At 35.9% G+C, this 19,448-nt stretch overlaps 1 protein-coding gene across 2 annotated transcripts in view; it reads left to right on the forward strand.

Moving 5' to 3' along the window:
- The window catches only part of Msh3 (mutS homolog 3), a 215,115-nt gene that overhangs the window by 24,067 nt on the left and 171,600 nt on the right, over positions 1 to 19,448 (forward strand). For both annotated transcript variants that reach the window (XM_047555516.1, XM_047555515.1), the window contains exon 8: positions 2,407 to 2,573. In XM_047555516.1, coding sequence (XP_047411472.1) covers positions 2,407 to 2,573 — 167 coding nt within the window. The remainder of the gene's footprint in view (positions 1 to 2,406; positions 2,574 to 19,448) is intronic.

Genomic DNA, 19,448 nt, shown 5'->3' on the forward strand with positions numbered 1-19,448 from the left:
ACTTTTTATCTAACTGCAGACTGTTGAACCTGTCTACAAATAGTAAAGTTATTTGCTTTTAGATTTCAACATATGTTGTATGCTATTTTATATTTACCTGAAACTCAGTTTAAAGAGCAGAGTTGACAATGTACAGTTCCTCCTTCATGCATTTAGAAATAACCTCTGTCCTACTGCCAAATCTAACCTTAGTGTGTGAACTGGGATATGGAAAAAAAAAAAATGAAAAGTGATAATTTGCCCTGAGTGTTTTCTTGGGTCCTCTCTTGACCTCAGAAACCACTTTTGGGCTGATGATACCCTGAACTCTGGGTCCACGCTCCACCTCCCTCCCGAACTCCAGGCGTCTGCATCCAAATTTGCATTAAGCAAGGGCACTCAGAATTTGCGGACTCCTCTAACTCAGTGACTGAAATGGAGCTCATCTTCTTTTACCTCAGAACTGTTCTCCCTGGATTTTTCCCTGCTGATGAGTATCACCCATTCCATAGTCACAGCCTGGGAGTCATCTTTTGAGTACATCTTTTTGGCAGTGAGTCTAGAATCAAAGGCTTCATTATTGGAAACCACTGTGATGAGGCCCAGTGCCTTCAGTTTGGACAGTGTGGTTCTACACAGGCTGACTTTGGATTTCTTGATATCATGTACCTTATAGAGTAGTGAAGTTTCAGGAATTACAATATAGACAATTTCTCCAGTTAAATTTAGCAAGAGACTATTTAGCTGGCTGATAAATTTGTTATTTGAACATCTTTAAGTGACTTTTGTGAATGCGTGATTATAGATTGAGACATAAACTTAGATATGTATCTTGATGTACTGATAGTATAGTATGGAATACTATAGAAGGCCTTTGGGATAGAATTAAAGTATTTCTTTTTTAAAAAATTTAGTCTTTGAATTAAAGGATTTCTTTGAACTATAAATGAGATATTTAGAAAAATCATAAACTATTCAAACGAAAAATGAATAAAATAAATTGGCAGGGTAGCATAAGACAGTCACCCAGGTCAGGAACTATTAACTGCTACAGCCCAAAAGGTCCCTGTGTGTCCCTTCACTCCAGAGGTGACTGTAATCCAGACTTTTGAGGTACTGATTTCCTTCCTTTTAGTTGTAGCTTTACCACCTTAAACTTTAAATGCAAATGTAAACACACTGTACATTTTTTTTAAAATCCTGCTTCTTTTGTTTCCAATTTTGTATGTGAGATTTATTTACATTTGTTGCTATAGATCCTATTGCATTTTATGGTCTGCAGTTTACTTATTCCTCTGTTGGTGGGTATATAGGTTATTTCTAGTTTTTGATTCTACAAAGAATGCTGCTATACATATAAACATTTTTGTGCATGTCTTCTATTTATACATGCCTGAATTTCTTAGGAGTATATATCTGGGGGAGGAATTGCTGAGTTACAGGATGTGGATATTTTTAGCTGACTGTTTTTGAAAGTGTCAGTGATTGACCATCAACAGTATAGAGATAGTGAGGAGATTAGTGAGATTAGTGAATCTCCCTCCTTATAGCCAGAGGAAGCTGTAACTCATCCTGTGTATCTCATAAGTATCAGTGTGTAAGAGTGTGGCCTTGGAAATCAGACTGTGTGGGTCTGAATCCACCATTTATTACTCTGGGACCTCGGCTAAGTAACCTGACATTTTTAAAAAAATGTTTTTTAGTTGTAGATGGACGCAGAACCTTTATTGTATTTATTTATTTTTATGTGGTGCTAAGGATTGAGTCCAGTGCCTCACACTTGCTAGGTAAGTGCTCTACCATTGAGCCAGCCCTGACATTTTTTTTTTTTTAACCTCTTCCAAACGGTAGTATTTTCCTATTTGTCTTTTGGCGTGGGTTGATGGGGTATATTTAAGTTGTCATGGTTATTTCACTGGATAGACTATCCACTTGGGGTTCATGAGAATTATGCTTTTTATTTATTTGTCTATATAATTAAGTATATTCTTGAACATTTTGGTGGTCAGATTAGTAGGACCATATCAATTATTACATCTGTGATGATAGCTGCTATTTGTACAGTGCCTTATAGTTTCTTGAGCATTTACATGTTTTTTGACTTGATACTTACAATAGCTCTATGAGGGAAATAGGCTGTTCATTTCCATTTTGGAGAGGGAAACAGACCCAAATAGGGTTTGGTGACTTCTCATAGTCACTCCATCAGGTGCATTAGGTCTGGGGCCTGTACTCAGGGTGTCTTTTGAAACTCCCATGTAGTTTCTTTTAGTTCTGGGACTCTGACTTATTTAAGAGTCTTGAAGAACACACAGGTTTTTCAAACACTTTAAAAATGGAGTGTATCATCTTTACTATTTGCATGTGTTTAGCTATAACCGGAAGAAAATGTATTGTCTGTGATGTTATATTTGTGTTTGTTTTCAGGGAGTGCAACCAGCCACAGGTGAGGTTGTGTTTGATAGTTTCCAGGACTCTGCTTCCCGTTCAGAGCTGGAGACTCGGATAACAAGCCTGCAGCCCGTGGAGCTGCTACTTCCATCAGATTTGTCAGAGCAAACAGAGATGCTCATCCACAGGGTCACTGCTATTAGGTATGTTGGCATGTTGCTTGAAGCTAATGATTCTGAAACTTAGATTTAATAGCAAAACCAAAACTGTTACAATTGTTAAAAAGTTTCTTCTATAAAAATTTTATTTCAATGTAACTTTGAAAAAAAATGGAAATAAGTTTTTTAAAATATAATTTTTATAAATTCCATTTCAAAATTGTATTTCAAAGTAATGGAAATTTTCCAAAAGAAAAAGTTACCCATACTATCTCTTTAATGTTGGACAATAGAATATGATAATTTTAAAGGGGTTTCTGATGTTATTTAATGCTCTCATTTGGTAATTAAGGGATGTATGATATTCAGTATATTGTTTGGTGATTAATCTTCAGTTTCTGGAGGTAGGGTTCATTTTTCAGAAAGCTTGTGTAGTTTTGAAAATTTTTTATCTGTGCTATAAGTTTCAATTCAGGTCTGTGTCCAGTAGTTTTATTTATAAGATCTAAGATCACATGATTTGTTTATGAAATAGTGTACTGGGTACTGTGGCTAAAGAGAAAAAAAATGTGGTCATGATATGTGTCTGGCACAGTTGAAAACCCAGTAGGAGAGGCAAGTGTGTACATACCTAACTATATTCATGAGGCATGATGTATTATGTACCAAACAGGAAGGTAACTCTGTGTGGGGGATTCTGTACTGCCACTGGAGAGCAGCATGGTGGTAAAGCGACCAAAAAGTTGGGCTGGGGCTTGAGTGAAGAGGAAGTTGTATGTAGAGGTATTAGACTTTAGAAATAGGCAAGGAAGCTCATAAGGATTTTCATTTAATAAGTTGTCAAAACCGTTAGAAAATCAAAGTGATTTATTAAGTGAAGTTCCATATGTTTCTTTGTCCTTAAAGTCGAGTGTTAATTTCTATTTGAATATAACTTCTGACAAAGTAGCTTTCATAGTTTTTTTTTTGATTGTAAAACAGACATATTTTCATTTAGAAGGAATCAGGAGTAACAAAAAGAAAGATAAAATAAGTCAAAATCGTATAACCCAGAGATAACTACATTTTGTTGTATTATTTCTGTATATGTATATATGTAAACAAACATATATACATACACACACATACACACACATATATGTGCATCATTTTTTTCATTTATGAACTTGGATTTGTATTGCAAAACCATTTTGGTATTCTGGTTTTTTTGTTTGTTTGTTTGTTTGTTTTACTTAAAAACTCCCCATATATATTCTTTATTTTAGAAAACTTCAAACATACAAAATTATTCAGAATAGTATAGTGACTACTCATGAACCCATCAACCAGCTTCAAAATTTCTCAATTTGGAGCTGGACTTTTTTCATCTATCTCCCTCTCTCTTTAATTTATTTTGAAGCAAATCCTAGTAAACATCATTTTATGTGCTAATATTTCAGTAGGTACTCTTGAAGGCAAAATGATTGCCCAACACTTAGTTGTATAAATAGTCTATCTATCTTCTTTTGTTATGTTGTATTCATTTTCTTTCAGTATTACAAATACTGCTGTGATGAATGTCTTCTGTATGTGTGGTGCATCTTTATTTCCTTAAGATAAATTCCTGAAAGTACAATCTCTAAGTCAGGGGTGATGACTATATATTTATTAAGTTCTTGATTGCTTTTTAGGATTAATAATATTAATTTATATTTCCACCAGTATAGTATTAGAGGATTCTTTGAACCCATGCCAACATTGGGGGTAATCATTTAAAGATTCTTAACCTTTCACATAGGTGAAAAATTCCACATCAGGTCCTCTTATTTTGTTCTTAATTCTTTTCTGTGTTCAAACTTGAATAATTAAAAGTCACATAATAAATTTACAAGGGGTACTACTTTTAGAAAGCTAAAATAATTAATAAAACTCTAAAAATTGTTTTTCAGAAATGGTCTTCTAAAGTTATATATATATATATTTTTTTATTGTAAACAAATGGGATACATGTTGTTTCTCTGTTTGTACATGGCGTAAAGGCATACCATTTGTGTAATCATAAATTTACATAGGGTAATGTTGTTTGATTCATTCTGTTATTTTTTCCCTTCCCCCCACCCCTCCCACCCCTCCCACCCCTCTTTTTTCTCTATACAATCCTTCCTTCCTCCATTCTTGCTCCCCTCCCTAACCCTAACTCTAACCCTAACACTAACCCCTCCCACCCCCCATTATGTGTCATCATCCACTTATTAGCGATATCATTCGTCCTTTGGCTTTTTGAGATTGGCTTATCTCACTTAGCATGATATTCTCCAATTTCATCCATTTGCCTGCAGATGCCATAATTTTATCTTTCTTTATGGCTGAGTAATATTCCATTGTATATATAAACCACAGTTTCTTTATTCATTCATCTATTGAAGGTAATCTAGGGTGGTTCCACAATCTGGCTATTGTGAACTGAGCAGCTATGAACATTGATGTAGCTGTATCTCTGTAATATGCTGATTTTAAGTCCTTTGGGTATAGGCCAAGGAGTGGGATAGCTGGGTCAAATGGTGGTTCCATTCCAAGCTTTCTAAGGAGTCTCCACACTGCTTTCCAGAGTGGCTGCACCAATTTGCAGCCCCACCAGCAATGTATGAGTGTACCTTTCTCCCCACATCCTCGCCAACACCTGTTGTTGCTTGTATTCTTGATAATCGCCATTCTAATTGGGGTGAGATGGAATCTTAGGGTGGTTTTGATTTGCATTTCTCTTATTACTAGAGATGTTGAACATTTTTCCATATGTTTGTTGATTGCTTGTAGATCTTCTTCTGTGAAGTGTCTATTCATTTCCTTGGCCCATTTGTCAATTGGACTATTTGCATTCTTGGTTTAGAGTTTTTTGAGTTCTTTATAGATTCTGGAGATTAGTGCTCTATCTGAAGTATGATTGGCAAAGATTTTCTCCCACTCTGTAGGCTCTTTCTTCACATTGCTGATAGTTTCCTTTGCTGAGAGAAAGCTTTTTAGTTTGAATCTATCCCAGTTATTGATTCTTGCTTTTATTTCTTGTGCTATGGGAGTCCTGTTGAGGAAGTCTGATCCTAAACCGACATGTTGAAGCTCTGGACCTACTTTTTCTTCAAGATGCAAGGTCTCTGGTCTGATTCCGAGGTCCTTAATCCATTTTGAGTTTAGTTTCGTGCATGGTGAGAGATATGGGTTTAGTTTCATTCTGTTGCATATGGATTTCCAATTTTCCCAGCACCATTTGTTGAAGAGGCTATCTTTTCTCCATTGCATATTGTTGGAACCTTTGTCTAGTATGAGAAAATTGTATTTATTTGGTTTTGTGTCCATGTCCTCTATTCTGTACCATTGATCCACCTTTCTAGTTTGGTAACAATACATGCCGTTTTTGGTACTATTGCTTTGTAATAGAGTTGAAGATCTGGTATTGCGATACTCCCTGCTTCACTCTTTCTGCCAAGGATTGCTTTAGCTATTCTGGGTTTTTTATTCTTCCAGATGAATTTCATAATTGCTTGCTCTATTTCTGTAAGGTACATCATTGGGATTTTAATTGGAATTGCATTGAATCTGTATAGCACTTTTGGTAGTATGGCCATTTTGACAATATTAATTCTGCCTATTCAAGAACATGGGAGATCTTTCCATCTTCTGAGGTTTCCTTTAATTTCTTTCTTTAGTGTTCTGTAGTTCTCATTGTAGAGGTCTTTCACCTCTTTCTTGAGATTGATTCCCAAGTATTTTATTTTTTTTGATGCTATTGTGAATGGGGTAGTTTTCCTAATTTCTCTTTCTGAAGATTCATCACTTATGTATAGAAATGCCTTAGATTTATGTGCATTGATCTTATATCCCACTACATTACTGAATTCACTTATGAGTTCTAAAAGTTTTCTGGTGGAATTTCCTGGTTCCTCTAAGTATACAATCATATCATCAGCAAATAGGGATAGTTTGAGTTCTTCTTTTCCTATTCGTATCCCTTTAATTTCTTTGGTCTGTCTAATTGCTCTGGCTGGAGTTTCAAGGACGATATTGAATAGAAGTGGTGAAAGAGGGCATCCCTGCCTTGTTCCAGTTTTTAGAGGGAATGCTTTCAGTTTTTCACCATTTAGAATGATATTGGCCATGGGCTTAGCGTAGATGGCCTTTACAATGTTAAGGAATGTTCCCACTATCCCTATTTTTTCTAGTGTTTTGAGCATGAAGGGGTGCTGTATTTTATCAAATACTTTTTCTGCATCTATCGAAATAATCATGTGATTCTTGACTTTAAGTCTATTGATATGGTGAATGACACTTATTGATTTCCTGATGTTGAACCAACCTTGCATCCCTGGGATGAAACCCACTTGATCATGGTGCACTATCTTTTTAATATGTTTTTGTATGCGATTTGCTAAAATTTTGTTGAGAATTTTTGTGTCGATGTTCATTAAGGATATTGGTCTGAAATTTTCTTTCCTCGATGTGTCTCTGTCTGATTTAGGTATCAGGGTAATATTGGCTTCATAGAATGAGTTAGGGAGGGTTCCCTCCTCTTCTATTTTATGGAATACTTTGAGAAGTATTGGAATGAGCTCTTCTTTAAAGGTTTTGTAGAACTCGGCTGAGAACCCATCTGGTCCCGGACTTTTCTTTGTTGGTAGGCTTTTGATGACTTCTTCTATTTCATTAATTGAAATTGGTGTATTTAAATTGTGTATGTCCTCCTCGTTCAGTTTAGGCAATTCATATGTCTCTAGAAACCTGTTGATGTCTTCGAAATTTTCTATTTTGTTGGAGTATAGATTTTCAAAATAGCTTCTAATTATGTTTGTATTTCAGTCGTGTCTGTTGTGATATTTCCTTGTTCATTCTGAATTTTAGTGATTTGGGTTTTCTCTCGTCTTCTCTTTGTTAGTGTGGCTAAAGGTTTATCAATTTTGTTTATTTTTTCGAAGAACCACTATTTATTTTGTCAGTTTTTTGTATTGTTTCTTTTGTTTCAATTTTGTTGATTTCAGCTCTGAGTTTAACTATTTCCTGTCTTCTACTACTTTTGGTGTTGTGTGTTCTTCTTTTTCTAGGGCTTTGAGCTGTAGTGTTAGGTCGTTTATTTGTTGAGTTTTACTTCTTTTATTGAATGCGCTCCATGAAATAAATTTTCCTCTAAGTACTGCTTTCATAGTGTCCCAGAGATTTTGATATGATGTTTCTTTGTTCTCATTTACCTCTAAGAATTTTTAAATTTCCTTCCTAATATCTTCTGTTATCCATTCATCATATAATAGCATATTGTTTAATCTCCAGGTGTTGGAGTAGTTTCTGTTTTTTTACTCTTTCATTTATTTCTAACTTCAATCCATTATGATCTGATAGAATACAAGGTAGTGTCTCTATCTTCTTGTATTTGCTAACATTAGCTTTGTGGCATAAAATATGGTCTATTTTAGAGAAGGATCCATGTGCTGCTGAGAAGAAAGTGTATTCGCTCTTGGTTGGATGGTATATTCTATAAATGACTGTTAAGTCTAAATTATTGATTGTGTTATTGAGATCTATGGTTTCTTTGTTCAATTTTTGTTTGGAAGATCTGTCCAGTGGTGAGAGAGGCGTGTTAAAATCACCTAGTATTATTGTGTTATGGTCTATTTGGTTTCTAAAATTGAGAAGGATTTGTTTGACATACATGGATGAGCCACTGTTTGGGGCATAGATGTTTATGAATGTTATATCTTGCTGATTTATGCTTCCCTTACGCAGTATGAAATGTCCCTCTTTTTCCCTTCTGACTAACTTTGGCTTGAAGTCCACATTATCTGAAATGAGGATGGATACTCCAGCTTTTTTGCTGAGTCCATGTGCATGGTATGTTTTTCCCCATCCTTTCACCTTTAGTCTATGGGTATCTCTTTCTATGAGGTGAGTCTCTTGCAGGCAACATATTGTTGGATCTTTCTTTTTAATCCAGTCTGCCAGTCTGTGTCTTTTGATTGATGAATTCAGGCCATTAACAATCAGGGTTATTATTGAGATATGATTTGTATTCCCGGTCATTTGGTTCATTTTTAAAATTTTATTTATTTATTTATTTATTTATTTATTTATTTATTTTTGACACAACTTGGTTCCTCCTTTATTTGACAGTTCCTTTAGGATAATTCCTCCATTTGCTGATTTGCTTCTTTGTTTTTTATCTCTTCCTCATGGAATATTTTGCTGAGAATGTTCTGTAATGCTGGCTTTCTTTTTGTAAATTCTTTCAGCTCTTGTTTATCATGGAATGATTTTAATTCATCGTCAAATTTGAAGGTGAGTTTTGCTGGGTATAAGATTCTTGGTTGGCATCCATTTTCTTTCAGGGCTTGAAAAATGTTGTTCCAGGCCCTTCTAGCTTTTAGGGTCTGGATTGAAAAATCTGCTGATATCCGTATTGGTTTCCCCCTGAATGTAATTTGGTTCTTTTCTCTCACAGCCTTTAAAATTCTGTCTTTATTTTGTATGTTAGGTATTTTCATTATAATGTGCCTTGGTGTGGGTCTGTTGTAATTTTGTGTATTTGGAGTCCTATAAGCCTCTTGAACTTGATTTTCCATTTCATTCTTCAGATTTGGGAAATTTTCTGATGTTATTTCATTGAATAGATTGTTCATTCCTTTGGTTTGTTTCTCTAAGCCTTCCTCAATCCCAATAATTCTCAAATTTGGCCTTTTCATGATATCCCATAGTTCTTGGAGATTCTGTTCATGATTTCTCACCATCTTCTCTGTTTGTTCAACTTTGTTTTCAAGGTTAAATATTTTGTCTTCAATATCTGAGGTTCTGTCTTCCAGGTGTTCTATCCTATTGGTTATGCTTTCTTTGGAGTTCTTAATTTGGTTTATTGTTTCCTTCATTTCAAGGATTTCTGTTTGGTTTTTTTTCAATCTCTCTAACTCTTTATTGAAATGGTCTTTTGTTTCCTGAATTTGCTCTGTTAACTGTCGATTGGTGCGTTCATTCAATGCCTGCATTTGCTCTTTCATCTCATCGTTTGCTTCCCTGATCATTTTAATTATGTACATTCTGAACTCCCTTTCTGTCATTTCTTCTGCCATGCTGTCGTTGGATTTTATTGATGTAACATCTAGATTTGTTTGGGGCATTTTCTTCCCTTGTTTTCTCATATTGTTCAGGAATCAGTGGGTCATTAAGATATTGCAGATTTCCTCTATTGACTTATAATGTCCCTGAAGATTGCTAGTATATCCCCTCTTGTCCTTCAGTAGCCTGCAGTCTTGGAGGAAGTTGATAATGCGGTGCTCCACAAGGAAGCTGCCTCTCTAGGGTTGGTGACCCTCAGGTGGGGTATATTCCCTGATAGTGGGCAGAAGTGCCTTCACTTGTTGACCAGTGGTCATCCAAAGGGGAACTAGGCTGCGGGCTGAGGCAAGGCCTGTTTGTGCCTGTGTATCTGGTTTTACCGTCCTTGTGGGAAAACCCCACCTGGCAGGGAAGAGTCACCTGGTGGGGAGGTCTCGCTGGTCAGTTCCCCTCCTAGAGGTTCCCCTCAATCTAAAACTACCGCCTGGGCTGGGCTGTCTTCCTCTGCAACGTTCCCCGGGCCCGGACCTACCTCCTGGGCCTGGGAGCCTCACCCTTCGCAGATGAGTCTCCTTAGGCTGCCTCTCTTCAGAGAATCTGCCCGCAGTCCTGGAAACTTAGCTCCGCCCCTAGGCGTGTCTCTGTGCGGCTTTTCCACCAAGAAGCCTGCCTAGGTCCTGGGACACCCTGCTGTGCACCTAATCGCCTGGCTATGCGGCCCCTCCTCTGAGCCGCCACCTGGAACCCCGTAGAATAGCTCCGAGACCCAGAGACCCGCTACACTCCTATTCCTCTGGACAGCCGCCCAGTGTTGCGAGGCAGTCACTAGGAGTATCGATGGAGTATCGATGTACAGCTAATTTTATATCTATGGACAGAGTGGAGCAGTAGAGATTCAAAAATCACAGGGTCGGCCTGGGGATATAGCTCAGTTGGTAGAGTGCTTGCCTTGTATGCACAAGGCCCTGCATTCAAAAACCCCAGCACCAAAAAAAAAAAAAAAAAAAATCACAGGGTCAAACAGTGCAGACTCCTATGATTAGGATTAGATTGGGAAACTGGCTCTTCTCTTAGTGATTGAGTAAATTACTCAACAGCATTGCCCTTTATTGTCCTTTTCTTTAGGGGTGGTATGTGTGCTTACCTCATGGGATTGCTCTAAGGATTAAATAAGTTTTTATAAGTAAAGGTAATTCAACCCTTGTCTCTTTTAACATTGCCTCTCCCCTATTCTTTCCTGGAACTTCTGTCATAAGTTTTTTGGGCCTTCTTATTTTATTCTCTGTGCATGGTTCTTTATGGTGTAATTGTGTAAGTTCCTATCTATAGCTGTTTCTTATATCTTTTGGATTTTTCTCTTTCAAAGTTAAAAGAATTTTGACACTTCTTTTAAAAAAATATTTTTATTATGTTTGAGTTCACTGTTTCTGCGTTGTTTTTAATAGACTATCTTGACCAGTTAAGTCCTCCATGTCTCTAGTCACATTCCTTTATTGTATACTTAGAGAGTTCTTTCCCCATTCTGAAAGTACTTCATCTATATTTCATGTTGGTCAGTTTTTCTTTATATTACTTTACTCTGTGAGGTAAAATCCTACTATAATTTTCCTTCTAAATACTAGTGGTTCCATTTAGCATCCGTGAATTTTAGCTTTATCAATCTGAGCCATAATTCTCAGACAAATAAAAAAAAAAGTGTTTAGCCAGGTGCATAGGGAATACTTTTAATTAGGTATGAAATATATAACTTGCCAGAATTTTGCCATATTTACTACCAATAAACAATATAGCATTGGATTTTCAAGTATAAAAGATGTTTTGTTTGGTGGTATCTTAGAACCCCTAAAATCCCCCTTTTTTCTTCTGCAGTGTACCTAAGGGTAAAAAGAAGTTTTCATCAGTTACTGGTTGATGTTTTATTAATACCAAAGACGTATGTATTAAAACTATGTGAGAAAGACAAAAGAAATTGAATATCCGCAAGTATTAGTGGTTTTTTTTTTTTGTATTCTTAACATTAACCACAAGAGGTCTCCAAAGGATTTTATATTCTATGAATGGCAATTTAAAAGACCACTAAAACTTTACTTAAGTTTCGAAGATTTCACATAGGGTCTGAGGGAATCAGTCATTTATTTATTATTATTAATATTTATTTTTCTATCTTAAGATATAGACTGACTTACTTTTTTAGTGTAGTGCCAGGGATTGAATCCAGGGGCATTTAACCACTGAGCTACAACCCAGTCTTTTTTTGTTTTTTTAAAATATATATATTATATTTGTTCTAGTTGGACACAATACCTTTATTTTTGTTTATTTTTATGCAGTGCTGAGGATTGAACCCAGTGCCTCACACACAAGGTAAGCACTCCATCACTGACCCACAATTCCAGCCCATCCCAGCCCATCCAAGCCTTTTCTGTTTTTTGAAACAGGATCTTACTAAGTTGCTCAGGGCCTCACTAAGTTGCTAAGACTGACCTTGAACTTGTGATCCTCCTGCTTTAGCCTCCTGAGTTGCTGGGATTACCGGCATGCACTTTAGGGCTGAGACTTATTTACTTACTATTAGACTTTGTAATTTAGAACAAGTATTACAAGATCATAGTAAGCTAACCTAGAATTATTATTTCTAAATAGTGATAAACCATGGTTGTTTATCTTTGTAAAATGTGTTTCGAAGATTTCACATAGGGTCTGAGGGAATCAGTCATACTATTTTGCTACTCTTCCATTTGTTTTAAGGATGTATATAGAAAAATGGAAAGCAATGATTTTGAGCGCTGCGTTAACCTCAGTTAAGATTACTTTAGCTTAGAGATGTTTTATAAAACTAGTCGAGAGGAAAGATAAAAAGCAAAAAATGTTATTTATAAATATTATTAATATTTACTAGTTCTTTATAAACTGATTTTTGAGGTAAGTAAGGTTAAACACAGCAGATGACTCTCAATTTTGTGTTTAGAGAAATGAGAGGATCCTGGGCACTGATCTAGCCAAGGAAAGGAGGTGGGCTTGGATGGGGACATTTGCAGGGTGGAAGACTTGGAATTGGAAGAGGAGAAGAAAAAAGGCATGTTGTGTATGAATGCAAACAGTATGAACTCTGAGGCACACGGGGTAACAATAGGGAACTATGAAGACAGTGATGAGACTTTCCTGATAAGGGAGAAACATTCATGTTGAGAATCGAGGAAGAAAGTGTCCCAGAGGAAGAAATCCAGAGAAGTGGGTATGGACTCTTCATGGGAAGTCAGTAAGGTTTTGGGTATGGTAAAAAAGAAGAGGTGATCCTGCTGCTTAGATGGGACAGTTGAATTTTTAAAACTGAATACTTCCCCTAAGGGAAAAGCATACAGTGAGAAGAATAAGATCAAGGAGTTTGGGGAATGCCAGTAGTTGAGAATAGGAGGAAGAATGGAAACAGAAAGGAAGGGCATAAAGAGTTGGGTAGAGAACTAGGACAAGGCAGGGATGTATAGTTATAATTTATCTGTTGCACTGATAATGGTGAATTAATTTTTTACAATATTGACTGTTACATTTCACTGAAACTGCATCACTTGTAGTAGTGCTAGCTTTTCTTCTCCTCTTCCTCCTCCTCCTTGCTTCTTGCTTCTTGCTTCTTATAGCTTTATACATAATAGGTTCATCCCGACAGACTCATACATGCATGGAAATCAATTTTGATTCATGATCCCTCCCTTTCCCTCTTGTACTCCCTCCCCTCTTCTGTTCTCCTTCCTCTCTCCTGTTCTCCTTCCTTTGTTCTACTAGACTTCCTTTTGCTCAAGTAGATGCTAGCTCTAACCAGTTGATGATCTGTGAAAGAATGTCCTGCAGTAGTATAGTGACTTTAGCAATCTGACCCTTGAAATAAATGCTTGAACATGTCAGTGTTTCTTCAAAGATAGGGTTGTATACTGCAGATTTAGAGAAAGCACTGAAATACTACATTATTGAAATAATTACATCATTTATGGTTTAATCCAAACCATTACCTAACATGATGTTTTTATATTGAAAATGCGAATCATCTGAATGTCATTTATGGTGACAGGTACTTGATATTACTGTTGCAACATTTTAATTTTGTATTCTTATTAATTTAACTACTACCACTTTGTGTTGTTGTACTTTGATTTTCAAATTCTTAATGGAAAATGTTTACTAGTTTTAGTTTCAAATTGAAGTTATATTGTGAGACTGTGTGTTCTTAATAGGACTGTTATGTGGACTAGTTGGCTGAAGTCCAACTTCTTTCTAATGTTATTATTTGAGTTTAGTATTAGTTAAAAAATACCAAGTCTTTTTGAAGGATGGGGGAAAATGGAGGTTTTACTCATTAACTTGGTTAATAATATGAAATGTTATTAAGTGTCCAGTACTTAATGGTACCAATTTAGTAATTGCAATATTCCAATTTGTTCTATCGAATTTAATAAGTTCAATTCCTTGGGCTTATATGAGGTCATTTCAATATGATTCTTAGGTTTTTTTTTTTTTTTTTTGTGGTGCTGGGGATTTGAACCCAGGGCCTTATGCTTGCAAGGCAAGCACTCTACCAACTGAGCTATATCCCCAGCCCTGATTCTTAGGTATTAAGGAGCTAGGTAAATGAAGAATGCTGTTCTAAACACTGAGTAGCATACTGATATGAATATCACAACCCCTAAATTTTATGGGAAAGTGAGGCTGGATAAAGTGAGGGCATTCTGGGGAGTGTGAACACAGAATGAAACAAGGGAATTGCAGGTCAGCTGGAAAATCGGGTGTGTGTGGATGAAGAGTGGCCAGGCACATGCTAACACATAAGAGATGCTCAGTGAGTATTTGTTGAAATGTTTGTATGTTTAAGGCAAAGAGGAATACTGGAGTTTTTCATTGAGGAGGTTGGGCACTAGTGGGAATTTATATTGTTGTTTCTCAAAGTTGGCCTACCCACTCCTTTTACGGATGTTTATTATTTTGTGTTAGAGTTTTTTCTTTTACATTTGTTAAATTGTAACTTAAAAAATTACAGAGACAATGTGTTTGATATATAAGTGAGAAAATGTGTATTTTAAAGGAAAAATGATTTTTGTTAACTACCTCAGGATTTAAATTTTTAAAAACTTAAAACCTAGTGCTTTAGTTTATACCTTTTTTTACAGCAGTATGGTAAAAGAGAATCAAGTCAATCAAATGTAAATAAGAATCAAGTCAAACTAATATAAATAAGTAGTTGTTTATTGTAAAGAATGTTGTTCTGCTACTGAAAATAAAATGTTCCTCACTATTGGAATAATATACCTCAACTGAGGATTAGGCTCTTTTTTTTTTTTTGTCTTTATGTTTTTTAGTTTTTTAGACCATTCCTAGGTCTACAAGTTTAGCAAAATTGAGAAGAAGGCATAGAGCTTGACCATATGTCTCTATTCCCCACACATCCACACATGTATAGCCTCCCCCATTATCAGCATCCTTCCTAAGTGGGAAGATTGTTTTCAACATTCTTGTGCTACAATGCGTTGTGTAAAGACTCAATTCCTCACCTTTTTCTCTTTTTGAGCTATACTTTGACTTAAGTGGTTTGCCTTCCACTTTGTGCAAGCATACCACTTTAGTTTTAAGACTTTTTTTTTTTTTCCCCCATTAAGCATTGACAAAGTGTTATAACTAATATGATCTTAAATGTAAAAACAGGTGCAGGAATTGAAGCATCTAGCAGCATTCATTTTAAAAGTTGGTAATCAAGGGGATCTAGGGCAGTGTTTTTCAAATTGAAGGTAATGAAATCAATTTGATAGTCATTAACACTGACAAAAATAGAATAGGATATAGAGTAGTGCACACGTGTGGTAAAGGTGGGTATTTTATGAAATCTTTTTTCAGTTTTATCTGTGTATAATTTCTTCAACTATATGCATGTCTTCTAATCCTTTTTCCAATCATATTTATAATGATCCAAGAAAAGAGTCAAATCCCTAATTTAATATATTAATTAAATGTAATTTATAAATGTTGTATGGTGATTATTTCATATTACCCAGAAGACTGTTTTTAAATAACACAACTGAAAGGTAGTGAATTATGAAAGACTAATATATTAAAAATTCTAAAGTTGACATGATTCGCTGATCATATAGTACCTACATAGAATATCCAGAAGTGACAAATTATTTGAGGTAATCAGAATTCAGCAAAGTCATTGAATATAAGACAATTTATAAAAATCAAGTGTTTAATACAGTAGCAACAGTTTTTTTTTCCTGATGGTCTAAGCAGCTTTCTATTTTCCTGGTGTCCTGTTTATTTCCTTTTATTATTTCCTTTTTGTTGAGAGAACTTCCATTAATTATCCTTTTAGAGGAGGTCAGCTTGTGACATTCTCTTAGTTTTCCTTCATCTGAAAATGTCAGTTTCTCCTTCATCTTGAAAGACTTTTTTTTCTGCCAGATGTGGGATTCTGGGTTTACATTCTTTTCTTTCAGCACTTGAGAAATATCATGCCATTTCTTCTGATCTTCATGGTTTCTCATGAGAAAGCCACTGTCTTTCAAATTGATTTTCCCCCCACAGTTAAATTATAATTTCTTTCCTGCTATTTTCAAAATTTTACTTTGTTTTCAGGATTTTAATTATGATGTGTCTTGGCATGGAGATCTTTGGTTTTATTCTGTTTGGAGTTCACTCAGTTTCTTGAATCTGTACATTTATATTGCCAATTATATGAATTTTCCTCCCTCCCTTCCTCCCATCCCTTCCTCTCTCCCTTCCTCCCTCCCTTCCTTCCTCCCTTCCTCCCTTCCTCCCTTCCTCCCTTCCTCCCTTCCTCCCTTCTCCCTCCCTCCCTCCCTTCCTTCCTTCCTTCCTTCCTTCCTTCCTTCTCTTTCTTCCTTCCTTCTCTTTCTTCTCTTTCTTTCTTTTTAGCCTGCTGTCTGTCTTCTTTCCTTCCAGGATGCTGATAAAAGGAATGTTAAATTTTTGTTTTGTTTTGTTTTAGTCCTATAGGCCTTGAGGATTTCTTTTTTTCTCTTTCTTTTTTGTTTTCGTTTTTGGTCTGTGTTCTCTGTTGTTCAGATTGGGTTATTTCATTTTTTTGTTCCATTTTCCAGTTCACTGATAATTTCCTTTGTCCTCTCTATTTAGCTGTTGATTCCATCCATTGTACTTTTTGTTTTGGTTATTGTATTTTTTTAAGGTTGTTTTTTTTTTTTTTTTGGTGCTCGGGATCGAACCCAGGGCCTTAGTGCTTACAAGGCAAGCACTCTACCAACTGAGCTATCTCCCCAGCCCGGTTATTGTATTTTTAGTTTCTAAAATTTTTATTTGGTTTTTCACTATGTCCTCTCTTTGCAGAGAAGTTTTCCTTGCCTTGTCTTTTATCTTTCCATTTGTTTTAGGCATATATATTTTGCTGTTAAAGCATTTTTATTGTGGCTGTAAAAGCTTTGCCAGATAATTCTGACAATTCTGTTCTCTTGATTTGACTGTTGATTGTCTTTTTCAATCCAGTTTGAGATCTTCCTGTTTTTTCCTTCTTCATGCTTTTAAAAATGTGGATCTTATCCAGGTCTTCCAATTTAGTGTGCTTTCTCTGATGCTACTTGAGCAGGATAGAGGTGTGCTGCCTCATTATTGAAAGGTGGTCAGTGATGAAGTATGGGTTCCCTACATGGCCTTTCTTGTTACCTGATAGTGATGGGTGCCTATTGTTCCTGCTGGGTGGGGTGGGAGTTCTAGCTCCTCATGTGGTTACCATCAGTTCTTCTATGACATATCCTTGTCAGACAGGGAGAGGAGCCTCATTACTACTGGGTGGGAATGGAAGCCCAAGCTCCATACGTGGTCTCCTCAGATACCATGGGGGTTAAGGACTCCTTCCTGGCCAGTGAAGATGAGCGTCTTGGTTTCTTTCTTGTTCTTCTCTGACATAATTAGCAGGGGGTTTGGAGTACTTCACTTCATCCCCATGAGAGTCGAGGTCTAAGTGCCCTTCAACCTCTGCTAGCACAGGTAGAAGTGAGACCATAGGATTTTTTGTAACCTTTGGTTAGTTATTGTCTAGTTTTCTCTTTTTAAGCTGCCTTTTCCTGTGTTTTTCTAGAAACAAAAGATTTTGTGGGACCTTTTTGTGTGTGTGTGTGAGGTGTGTCTGCCCTGTTGACCTTTCTAGATTGTTGGCCTCTTGGCTCCAACTTTGGGTTAAATATGAAAAATAAACCTGGGGAATTCACCATTGTGCCATTCCTCAGATTCTAAGTTTCTCTGCTGGTCTACTTTCTCTGTCTTTCAGAGTTGTCTTATCTTTTGTTTTTTCTTGGCAGGGCTCGGGGACTGAACCCAGGGCTTACACATGGTAGGCAAGTGCTCCACCACTGAGGTATACCTCTGGCCTCCTAATATTTGTTTTTTATGTAACATTCAGGAAGCTGTACTTAGTGGGAGGAATAGAAATAGGAAAAAATACATCTGTACCTTCTTCCTGGAGCAGACATCCTCTGGTCATAATCTTATTTTAGTGATTATACATAAATGAATAACTGTTTCTTTGATTTTTTTTTTTTTTTTGGTATGTGGAATTGAACTCAGGAGTGCTTTTTTATATTTTATTTAGAGGAAGGGTCTCACTGAGTTGCTTAGGGCCTCACTAAGTTGCTGAGCCTGTCTTTGAACTCACAATCTTCCTGCCTTAGTCTCCCAAGCTGCTGGGATTATAGGTGTGCACCACTGCGCCTGGCTCTTTTTTTTTTTTTTTAAATATACATTTTTTTTAGTTGTTGATGGACTTTTATTCTATTTATTTATATGTGGTGCTAAGAATTGAACCCAGTGCCCCACACATGCTAGGCAAGTGCTCCACCACTGAACTCTTTGATATTCTTTTAATCTAAATTAAAATTAGTGCTTTGGTAATGCTAATGTGTAAATATTTACTGTAGTCAAATTTAATTTGTGGGTGAATTGGATTAAAAGGAAACTATCTTTTTGGTTTTTTTTGTAATTTAAGTTGTAATTTAATTTTATATTTTTAAAATCACTTGAAGATTAAGGATGTTAGATTGTTATTTTTTTTATTTTTTAAGCACAATCAGTTGGGGAGAAGGTTGTTGTCTCATTCTTGGTAAATCTAAGCATTTGAAAAGTAACAGTAAAAGTTTGCCAGGTCTCCATCATGTGATTAAGTCATATTACCTTCTTATAAAGTTATCCTGTCTTGGTTATTGAACACAAAAAATTAAGTATAAATATTAAAAATCAGAAGTATGTGAATGAACCTCAATACCAAGTGGATTCAGAGAGCCCAGAGAAAGGCATAAACCATGTACAGAGTCTTAGGTTAAAAGGGGAATGGCCCTGACGTAGGAAAGGTGCCAGATTGAGTTACCCAGGGCATTGGCCACCACAGGTAGAGCTGTGTTGTACTTGGTTTATGTACCTCAGTAGAATTTTAAGTGGTTTACAAATAAACATATTTTACTTTTGTAGTTAAATATATACTTAAGATATATTAAAAACATGTAATTAGTGAATCAAACCTGTGATTTCATAAATTTTTATGGTGTAGAAAGATTCTTAAGCTGGTATTTGAGTTAAAAACCTGAGTTGATTTAACAAGAACTATCAGGTTATAGTGTCGTTTTTACAAATGTGACATTACTGATGGTGGAGGGGGAATGACTGAAATTAGGGAATGTATTGGAATGCATGGCAGGGCAATCTATATCACATTTACCTGCTTGTTATTTAGTTTCCATGTGTTTGTCTGGGTTAAATCTAATGTAAATTGAACCATTGTTTGAATATTAAAACAATTCCAAACTCATGATGTAGAGAAAGATAGATGATGAATTTGTGATCTAAAAGGGC

This window comes from Sciurus carolinensis, chromosome 6 (genome assembly GCF_902686445.1).
Source record: "Sciurus carolinensis chromosome 6, mSciCar1.2, whole genome shotgun sequence".
Taxonomy (NCBI): Eukaryota; Metazoa; Chordata; class Mammalia; order Rodentia; family Sciuridae; genus Sciurus; species Sciurus carolinensis.